The following is an 11,010-nucleotide window of genomic DNA, read 5'->3' as shown; positions in this document are numbered from 1 at the left end:
TGAAAATGATGATGATGGATTGATGATAAAGATGATGGTAGTGATGATGATGCGGGTGATGATGATGAAGATGATGATGGTGCTGATGATGATAATGATGATGGTGATGCTGCTGATGAGGATGATGCCGATAAGATGATGGATGTGGGTGATGATGATGATGTTGACAGTCGGTGATGACGATTAGATTTAGGGGTAGGTGAATGCGGGTATGGTCCGTTTTTCAGGCCTTAATAGTCCTTGTTGGTGATATATATACAAAGAAATACTCTCTTCCAATCTTTATTAGGGTCTAGTGCCCACCAGGCTCTATTAATAGATCTACGCTAAGTTTTAATAATTATAACAAATTGTATTAAAACCTTTAAAAAATAAGATACTAAGGACTAGTTTGGAGTCGAAGTTTTATAATGAACATATTAAAAGTCCCTATAGATTTGGACCTTATTCAATTTGAATTATTTATTTTGTATAGAATATGGAATCAATTTTTTATTACTCAATTGCAATTCATCTAGAAACGCCTATAACATTATTCAATTATAAATACATAATAAAATGTAATCTTACACAAATAAATTGAGAGACAAACGTGGTAAACCTGTTCCAAGAGTTATTTTCTAGTTTTTCCTGCTTTTCATCAGGTTTGGGTTGTGGTGATGCAGATTGGTTGCTGTTACCATGGTAACTTAGTGGTATCACTTTATTTTTCTTGCGAGTCATAGTCCTGTTTACGGTCCATACATGAAGTCATTGCTTTTCGGTATACGGTAAAGTGTTTTATCAGATCCTATTCTAGTTTAGAATGAAGAAAATCTGTTTTGTTTACACCGCATACCCCACTCGCTACGTACGGCACTGACTATTATGTCGTCATTTCCCATTTCTATCGCTGTTTGTGACGTTTTACATAGCGCGCGGTCTTTGCCCTTTTTTTAAATGTGACGTCATTTTCGCGAATGCCATTTTTCAAGTTTTTAATGAAAATGAGTTAAAAGCAGGTTAAAAGGACATGGCCGTACGCAAAATTTCTTTCGGGGGGGCGGCAAGATGCATATTTTTTTCAAGAAACACGGAAGCGAGGGGGGGGGGGGGGCAAAAAATACCGAGCTTAACATGGGAGCGCATTTGCACTTTCAAATTTGCACTTTCAATAAGAAATTGAAGGACTTTGTGCACACTTTCTGTGAATTTCATGAAAATTTTCAGTAAAGAAATTAAATTTTTAATGTTTCTGGGGGACAACTGCCCCCTCACCCCCTAGCTGCGTACAGGTAAAGTCATTGAAACTTTATATTGCTGTCCAAGTATCTCAAACATAGATTTGTCTAAAACTTTGCTCAATTCCATCTCATATACACATCAGGTTATCTTAGTATGAGATTTCTTCATTTCCACTTTCGTCATCATTACCTCTTGTGTGTGTCAAGAGTCAAACGTTTTATTAGAGATATGATGGTTTCTCCTTTCTGAAACCTAACACAGGGTTGAGTGTAAATTCCACTTCTGTATTCCCTTCTCCAACACGGAGGGTCAAGTACAAATAAGCAGTAAAGACAAAGTGAATGATTTTTAAAATGATTTATCAAACAACCCTCCTTGATCAATTAATAATATCAGACGAGTTTAATATGATAGCGTACAAGAACTCAATAAAATCGGATGAGATTAAATGTATACGCCCCGAATGCATGAGATTTTTCAGACATCAAATTGTGCAATAAAGCATTTAAGCCTCTCTTTTAAGAAAAAAAAACCCATTAAGTCCTTTTCGTAATTTCCCTTTTCACGAAAATTAATTATCCGAAATCTCAGGGACTGTGTTTGTAGGCCTATGTGTTTTGTTTAGAAGAAACTCATACAATACCCTAAACTACTTAATTGGGATTTAATTTAACAGGTGACCTGTCATTGGTAGACTCAATCGTCAAAAAGGCAAATTCGCGCTTAAAGGCTAGATACCAAGCCTGTTTGAATATAAAATCTAGAAGTATTTTGTGTTATGCTTTAATACAACGTCTGTTCGAACTATATGCTAATGCGGCTTGGAATGGTCATCTGGGTGTGACTGATAAGAACAAATTAAGAATAATTCAGAATAAGATTGTAAGATTCATAAGTGTTTTCGGCCCAAGAACACACATCGGAATTAACTTGAAAAAGCAGGATTACTCCATGTAGATCAAAGAGCTAAACAACTAGTATTGCACCACGTGCATAATATTCGGATATAAGGGCATTACTTAGCAAACAATTTCATACGTGTCTTAAATAGGTTTTTTTTATTATCAAAACGTGAAGGTCATATAGGGAACTCTTTTTATTTCAGTGGCATTGGAATTCTCTTCTTAATCAAGTTAAAGCTGTTATAATTTCTCCTCACTTTGAGAGTATATTACCTAAAACTTGAATCTATACTAGAGATCAGTTTTACCAATAATAGCACACCGTTTGGTGCTTGGTTTACAGTATTGTAAATAATATAGGGTAAGTTAAAATATAATCTTATTTGACATAAAGTAGATTGTATTTGTTTGCTTCAGGATTTGCAAATTATTTGATTGATGATTATGTAATTTTTTTCCATGTTCTTGTACTTGTCGTGTTTAATACATTTTGCTGTTAAAATAATGTTTTGAATAATAAGTCCCCTTTCATTGGATAAGTAATATAAGTGATATAAGTTTATTCAAACCAATCAAGTGATATAATACAAATATTTAGTACAAAGGTTGGCAAAGAGAAAGGTTTGGGACCCCATAGAAGCAGAGCTTGTGAAAGGGGCCCCTTGATGAAATTAATATAAGAACATAAAAAACAAAGGAAGATATACAAAACATTATAGCAAAAAATTGATGATAAAACAAACATACAGACAAAACAAAAATAATATAAGATAAGATATAAAATGATAAAACATAGTAGCAAAAATATTGATGATAGAAACAAACATAAAAAAAAAGAGAATATAAGTCTCTATAAGATTTCATGTGTTACCCTGTCAACGTATTCTTCCCATTTATTGTATCTATACACAACAAAAAAAGTAAGTCCCCCCTAAATCAAATTGCTGTAACTTTTGAAGGGAATTATTTTGAGATATGATATTTCGTAGGTGGTTTTCTACACTCATTAAGCAACTCCTGGTGAAAAATGAGATTGATCGAATGAGTCATGCATGAGTAATTAAAGATTGAATTCAAAATGACCATTTTTGAAAGTCACAAGAGTCGTTTTTCAGATTGTGCAAATACAAAGTTGGGCTAAAGTTGTTTTTACTGTTTTACTATCCATAATTTAGCCACTCCACACACAATTTTCATATCGTATGTTTATGGTTGAGTGAGCACAATGTATTGCAGGGGCCGCGGAAGCGGGGGGGGGGGCTCTAGCCCCCCATTTTTTTAAAAAAGCATGTACAAAAATGTAAAATGACCATATGATTGTGATTTTTTGCATGGTCAGCCCCCCCCCCCCCCCTCACTTTGAAAACCGTTCCGCGGCCCCTGTATTGTGACGTATCAGCATAGGGGTTTATGTAAGTATCCTCTACAACTTGTTAGATCATGTTAAAGTTTGAAAATGTTGTTGTCTCCCCCGATTATAGGCCCCTCCCCCATTATAAAATTCTGGATCCACCACTGATTTGTCCATAAATTAAACTAATCATGAGAAATTGTTAAGAAAATGATACATTTATGCAGTATAAATAGTATTCATTCCTAAGTTTTCGAATGTGCTCGCTCAACCATGAAAATGTTTAAAGTTCGGAAAGTGTGTGGTGATAGAAATGATGTTTGATAAAAACAACAGCAATTAAAGTCACATTTGAAACCGAATTTGCCCCCAATATTCACTTTATTACCCTTTAAAATGAGTCTGTGACATTCAAAATACCAATTTTCCCACTTTAATGCGTGCTCACTCATCCATAAATAAACAAATCAATTTCATTTCTGCACAGAATTCTGCCCATAGGTTGATAAACACTACTGCCAAATGACATTGCTAAAGACAGCCTTAAAAAAAAGTTCCACCATATTGAATTAAGGGGTTACTTATTCTTAAACATATGCACCCATAATGTACACAAGTCTATGAGAGAGGAAGTCAAAATTTTAACGAATATGAAATGAGGGTTTGTTTCATGGACGGTTTTTGTTACTTCTGCCAACAGTTATTTCATGAAACTTCGCACATGGTTTCAGAGTAACACTATCCAAAAGGCGCGCACACCAAAATAACCATTCGATACGGCACAGAGTGGGGCCAAGGCCTTGAACTTTCTTCTCATTTGCATAATTTTCGAATATTGTGTGCTCACTGATGCATTAAACATCGGGATTTTCATAAAAATCAAATCAAATTAACTATGCAAGGAGGTTTGTGGCAGATATCCATAGTTCCAAATTGCATTTTTTCCAATAACGTAAAAAAGAGCTAATCACATTCCACATGTTCATTCAAGCGTGAATGTTTAATTAAACGCCTTTGAATCATTGAAGCATGTTAATTGGTCATGAACATAACGAAAAAGTTGAGAAAAGATCATTTTCAGTTACCAAAATGAAACAATACATGCCTATGATATTTGAAAATCGTATTTTTTGTTTTCAATAAATGCTCATTGAACCGTGAAACGATGAAAATTGTTGAAGATACTCTTCCCAAAAATAACTGTCATCATATTCTATCATTTTTATTGATAGAAATGTGTAAAACATCCAATTATAGCAAATTTGGAATTGTGTTTATTCAACCGTGAAATTTAGCCAAAAAAGTTGTATCGTCTTTTAGAAAGTACCTTTTACAAGTCTTCTGACTATTTTTCATGATGAGAATGTGGAATTAGTTCCAATAAAATGGAATCAAAGTAATTATATTTGGCTTGTGACTTTTGAAAAGTGACATTTTTGCAATCACAATAAGCGAGGGGCCGATTAAAGCAATAGAAAGTAGGGTGGTTGCCCCCGTATTGTGTGGTAGCCCCTCCTGCGTATTAATTCAGCATGAAAAGTTCCATGCTCTCTTGAAATTACTTTATTTGTTCTTCTCCATCCTCAACACTGCCTTCCTTGTCTTCAACTTTTTTATCCACCTTAATAGCTGTAAACTCATAGTCACTCTCAGTCTTGCGTCGAACATAGAGGCGAAAAGAAGTGATGAAGCACACGGCATAGATGATCATAAACATCGCGTACATGCTGGGAAATTTGATCATTTCCGCTTGGAGCTGGAAGTCGCCTCGAAAGGTCAGTTTGATGAGGGCGAGGGCGAGCACGACGTTTTGACAGCCGGTCTCGAAGGCGATGGTACGGCAGTGCTGGGTAGTTCGTCTACTGATGAAGGAGATGGCATACCCAACCAGGAAGCCGATTGGTGGTACTAGACCGGCACTGAGCCATAGCCTCCATGAAGCATCGAAGAGTGTTGGAACGGCGATGTAATCCAAGACAACGCTTGTGATGAGGAGGATGATCCCTATGATGGTACCAACCTGGAATAAAGTACAGGGGGACATTTTATTCATTGCCTCTTTTAGGGGGCTCAATTTCTTTATCTAATTTTGTTTTTATGTTGCAATACCAAAATGCAGCTATCACAGATTCGCAGTTTAAGCGCTTACCTTAGCGTCAATAACGCGTCGTTTCCACACATAAATTTCGTCGCGACGCAACTATAGCAAGGAGACGAAGAATTTGGTATCTGGCCTGACAATCTATTTCTTTCTTACAGAGTTTAACTTTTCAGACTTTTTGAATCAAATCATGTAGAAAACTTTCTGTTACAAAAACATCAACGGCGATCGGGGGGGGGGACGTCTCCCCCTTTATTTTCTAATTTTGTACAGACGCCAGTATAGGAGAGGGTTGTCTCGTCTCCCGGACCCAAATCTCCAGAAATCGCCGCCTATGCTGTTAACTACAGAGAGTATTAGTGTTTCTGTCCTTGGATATGAATGGCAAATTATTTGATTTGAGTAATCTGTGGGTACAAAATATATAAGGGGATCTCCTGGGATTAATTTAGGATACAGCCGCCAAACTTTTATTATTCTTATGCACCACGATGAGAGAGAGGACACAACGTATTTTTTGTTTCATTTGGGAGGCCGGTCAACATACAGAGCAATGTAAAATGTTCGCTTTCTTGTCATTACCAAAAGTATTATTTGCTCTAACAAAATTGTATCTATGTATATTTTCTTTTTAATAAATCCTTTGAGAAAATACAATTTTGACGAAAAAAGTAGTCTTTGATTTTCCTTACCAACGATATCGGTTTTGTCCATTTTTCTTTCTTCCATCTAATGATCATCCCGATGATGACAGGAATGATGATGGCAACCAATCCGATGATGATGTTGATAAAAGGAATGACAGCTTTCTTATCAGTCCATCGACGACTGTAGATGAGGAGATTGAGGGGCATCATCCCGATAGCTGCCAGCGTCGATACTGCTGTCATACACACGCTGAAGATTATAATAAAATGATAATTAAACGTTCATATCATGAAGATCAGTGGAACTAAAAGTGTTTCAGGTTGCAATATTTGTAACTGTGCATACATCAACAAATCTTCAAACTTAATTGTTAGAGGTGGGAGGTTCTAAATTAACATCCATGAAGTTGACTTTTAATGATAATCTTATAACTGGTTGGTATAAGGCCGTGGATGCGTCTATCGACGTAAGTATAGTCACTCCTATCGTTGACGCCCCTTTTTGTATCAATGGAAGTGGTAGTCCAAAACACATTCTTACCTGAGGCACACATCACCGTTGGTCCAGTAAGTAAAGACACTCGATATATTTCCACCTGGTGAACATGACACGATAAGCACACTGAGAGCATACGGTGTAGGGAGTGAGAAGGCTAATGACATACAGAACCCAGACAGGGGTAGAATGACGAACTGGCACAACATACCAATCAATGCACTCAACGGTTGTCGGATCTGGGTTTTAGGGAAATAACATTTTGTTAATCAATATTATTTGGCTGCTGGCTACTGAAATGTAATCACATGAACAGCATTTACGTAACATTCCTCATAAACTGGGATGAAGCAAACAAATATAGGAAGTGGCCTCGGTGGTGAAACGTTGTTCGGTTGTGCCAAACCCTATATGTTGTCGGGGTGTGGCACAAGCGAATGTTTCACCGAGGCATCTTTCTTCTCACTCAAGTTGTTTTCAAGCTGGTAGGGATCAGGGAGATAAAATATATTTATTATGAACATTTTTTGTTTACTTTTGTCACACTGTTGAAAGCGCAGTTATTATATAACTTTATCATGTTTATATTCTATTGATGCAGCTTTGCTCAGCGGCGCCAATTAAAAATTAGCCGAGATTCTACTTTATACAACTAGTCATAGTTTTTCTCTTCTTTATTTGATCAAACTCGACTTACACCTTTCTTCAAATCAGCTACAGTGATGGAGCAACCCATAGAGATCATGATGGTGAGAAGAGCACAGAAGATGACGACCGTACGAACCAATCGAATCAGTGCAATCCTTGGCGACGGCCCCACCCCTACAGGTGTCGTCGCATTCCATATCGGGTCGGTGAGCAGGTCATATGTCACAGACGATGTAATCCCAGGTGTTGTCATGATGATTATCTTTGCAAAATTGTAGAAAAATGATTTGATGTCTATCAATTCAAACATTCATGTAAAATTGCCTTGATATAAATGAGTCTACTGTCAATAGCTTCAACAGCCGTCCTTGTACGGTAAAGCAAATCCTTTGAAAATTATTGAAATAATACTCGTGGCAACCAAAATGTCTTTCTTACTATTACATGTATCGCGGTTAGATGATATTTTTCTGACGAAACCATACAGTTTTATATATAGCTCTGATTTGACACATTTGCAGAACAAGGAAATAGGTAAGACATACAAGTTCATGATAGTTATGTAATCAATATCTTGGTAGTATGATAAGTGGTAATGGTGAAGCACCACACTTTCATACAGTGCTTCGTAAATGTACAAGATAGGACACCTACTCCTCGCCTATATATATTTTTTTTAATTTGTAATTTTTACACCAAGTACAGAATAGTTCATTATATAGTGATTACCTTATTTGAGTAAAATCTGTTCTTTCATACACATTCAATAGAGACCGAAATGATTTCCACACTACAGTAGATGATAATACTTCTCCCCATTAACAATTATGATAAATCAACCATATATCTATTTTATGATGAACATTCCTCAAATTTCACACCGTTAATAAAGTATTTAAAAAATTGTAAGCCTAAGATGTGGTAAGTTAAAATTTGATGGTTCATTTTGTATTGAACTGTTGTCGTGGAAAGGGGGTGTTACACTAGAATTTTACCGTTTATTCTGCTGAGGGTTGTGTGTATGTAGGCAGCACCCCCTGGAAATCAGGCTGGTATTCTAAGATGAAGGAATTCGACCAAGACCACCTTCAGTTTTTAGGCAACCCCCTTTTTTTCTTGCCATTCTTTTTTCTCCAAGCCAGCACCCCTCTTCAAAAAATCGTTCACAGCCCCCCGCATCAATTCGTTAGGTATAATTTCCACCCAACTCGAATACCTGCATGAGAGGTATAGGTCTACAAATTGTGTTTCTACAAAAATATTTACCCTATCGTCAAGAGTTAGTTCATCCCAATAAAACTCTTTATTTGAATAACGGAGAAGAATCTAACAAGCAGATTACTGAAAATCATCAAAATCAGATGTGAAATAAAAAAGTTATGACATTGATTTATTTCAAAATATGAAATGTAAATTTTCATTTTTCTCCCAATGCATAGGATGTTGTTTGATTCCACATGCAGAAGTGCAACTCACTATTGTGATTTGAGTTGTTCTTGTTTGCACTCAGAAATGACGGTCGACCTTGAAATGTGCAATATGAAAAATTCATAAAGCAAATATTTATCTTCCTTATTGCGGGCCTTATTTTGTCACCTGTTTGTATCTTTTTGTTTTCCTGTGTATTGTTTTGTCATCTCCCATGTGTCCTTCTCTTTATTCTTTATTAGGTACTATACCTTGTATGTAAGTTATTCTAGTCTATTCAGTCTTGCTCTTCGGTGTACACACTGCAAGCTGTGCTTTCAGATTTATCAGAGCAGGTATAATAGCCCAAAAGAATGTAATAATGTGAACACTTGGTTTGCAAATAATGGTACGACTCTGTGCCCGTTTGAGTATAGCGTTCATAACGTAGCAACGTGTACCATTAATCATGTTAATGGTGGACATAGGTGCTAATGTTGTATCAACCCCGACGAATGATATTTGAAACACTGTGTCGATGATCATACAAAATATAATAATAACCATTTGAATAAAATAACATGAAAGAAAGCGGAAAGTGAGTGGCTTTCAATTACTGTAAAAAAGGAGAAGAAAAAAAAATTGCAGCTTGTGCAGTAAATGATATTTTTTAAGTAGGCTACATTCACAAAGTGCAAATCAAATTGTTATTTAGATGGACTAAAAAAGGACGAAAGCAACCAAAAAAAAAAGAAGAAAAAGATATTCCACTCAACATGCACTCATGCTCAAATCCACAAAATGGTACAATATACACTTACTCATAGACCGGGCGCATAGACAACTCCTGATGTAACAAAAAAACTGCTGGGCAAGTGACAAGCAGATATCATGACGTAAAATATAAGTAGGACATACTCGTGGTTCAATCTATATTTTAAAGCTTTCTTTGTGAAATAATGATTGTGTGTGATTGCTGAAGCAGGGTAGCCGAATGGAGAAGATTTTTTTCTTTCTTTCTTTTTGTGTGTGAAATGCACAGTACAGTATAAAAGAGCCCCCCCCCCCCCCCGCTCCTCTTTAGAAAGAACATGGCTTCCAAATTTCATACTGTATCGAAATAAACCCGCCTACTTTTTTACAGTGAGGAAAGCTGATTATTCTAATCAGATTCAGCTAATCAGTGTTATCGTGTATATTCGATCCCATCATGTAAACGTAGAAACGTAGAAGTATAGAATTGTGATCAATTGTCAAGAAATCTGGAGTCAGGTTTATAAAGACTTCCAACTATAGCAACTTGTTTTATTTTGATTGGCTGCTGAGCCCTGTTACCATGGTAGTTGCAATAATGGCAAAGTCACAATAGTTGTAACTCTTTATGTAATGGGTGAGCCCTGTATCGATCTCATTTTCATTGTGCTATTTTGAAAGAGAACATTGGCAATCACATCTGTAACAAATTCAGTTGTCTAAAAAAAATATCGATGTCGTTTTTTCCTTTTTTTCGGGGGTGGTGTTGCTCGCATATTTTGAGAAATCATTGCATTTCAACTAAATTCAAACCCTTTCAAAATTCTTTCATTGCACCACTGATATTCAGAATGAAATTCTTATGCTTATGATCATGTTAATGTTCCTCAGTAACAAGAGAACTTGTGTAAGAACGGATTATGTCCGAAAAAAAATGAGTAAGTAGAAACCGTACACTCGAAGGGATACATTTAAGCTTATTTTAGATTTTTAAAGCTTATTTTAGCTTTCACGCATGTGTGAAAACGTTTGTACTTTTTTGTTGGTGTACTTGTCTTTTCATTTTACAATAGACAATAGAGCCAACCTCTATCTGTCTGTGATATAAGTAAACCTGATTTAGACATTGATAATACCATTATATTTATCAATGACTATGATACGCTCGATGCGTTCGAAAATGATGTTGTGAGCTACTTGTATTGACTATGTTGACTGGTTGATTAAGTTATCGTTAAAAAAAATCTACTATAATATCTTGTTCATGAAAATGACATGTGATTGTGTTTATATCCATATATAGAGTTTATGATTTATTATCATGCTTTTGGACTTACGTCGGGAAATTCTCATCCATGCATTCTTTGAGAAATGACATTGCAAGTTTTCCGTTTGATCCAAAGATTTGTTGCATAGAACTTATCATTGATCTTAACTTTGCTAATGATCAATGATATCTACCATGGAAACACGTTTCATTG

At 35.9% G+C, this 11,010-nt stretch overlaps 1 protein-coding gene across 1 annotated transcript; it reads right to left on the bottom strand.

Annotated features, from left to right (window-relative positions):
* Window positions 1–2,671: 2,671 nt before the first annotated feature.
* LOC129260601 (ileal sodium/bile acid cotransporter-like) lies at window positions 2,672–9,807 on the bottom strand. The gene is made up of 5 exons (XM_054898564.2): window positions 9,598–9,807; window positions 7,419–7,631; window positions 6,767–6,960; window positions 6,271–6,475; window positions 2,672–5,497 (listed from the first exon to the last, which is right to left on the bottom strand). Exons 2-5 carry the CDS (start codon window positions 7,620–7,622, stop codon window positions 5,036–5,038), a joined length of 1,065 nt encoding a protein of 354 aa, XP_054754539.2. The 5' UTR covers window positions 7,623–7,631; window positions 9,598–9,807; the 3' UTR covers window positions 2,672–5,035.
* Between the last annotated feature and the right edge of the window lie 1,203 nt (window positions 9,808–11,010).

This window comes from Lytechinus pictus, chromosome 5 (assembly GCF_037042905.1).
Source record: "Lytechinus pictus isolate F3 Inbred chromosome 5, Lp3.0, whole genome shotgun sequence".
NCBI classification, from domain to species: domain Eukaryota; kingdom Metazoa; phylum Echinodermata; class Echinoidea; order Temnopleuroida; family Toxopneustidae; genus Lytechinus; species Lytechinus pictus.
The sequence above is the reverse complement of the archived record's forward strand: the minus strand, read 5'-3'. Positions and strand labels throughout refer to the sequence as shown.

Excerpts from the sequence above, each read along its gene's own strand:
- LOC129260601 (XM_054898564.2), bottom strand. The coding sequence starts at position 7,622 with ATGACAACACCTGGGATTACATCGTCTGTGACATATGACCTGCTCACC. Across the intron at positions 6,961-7,418 it reads TAGCTGATTTGAAGAAAGGT|ATCCGACAACCGTTGAGTGC; the intron begins GTAAGTCGAGTT and ends CCTAAAACCCAG. Across the intron at positions 6,476-6,766 it reads AACGGTGATGTGTGCCTCAG|CGTGTGTATGACAGCAGTAT; the intron begins GTAAGAATGTGT and ends TATAATCTTCAG.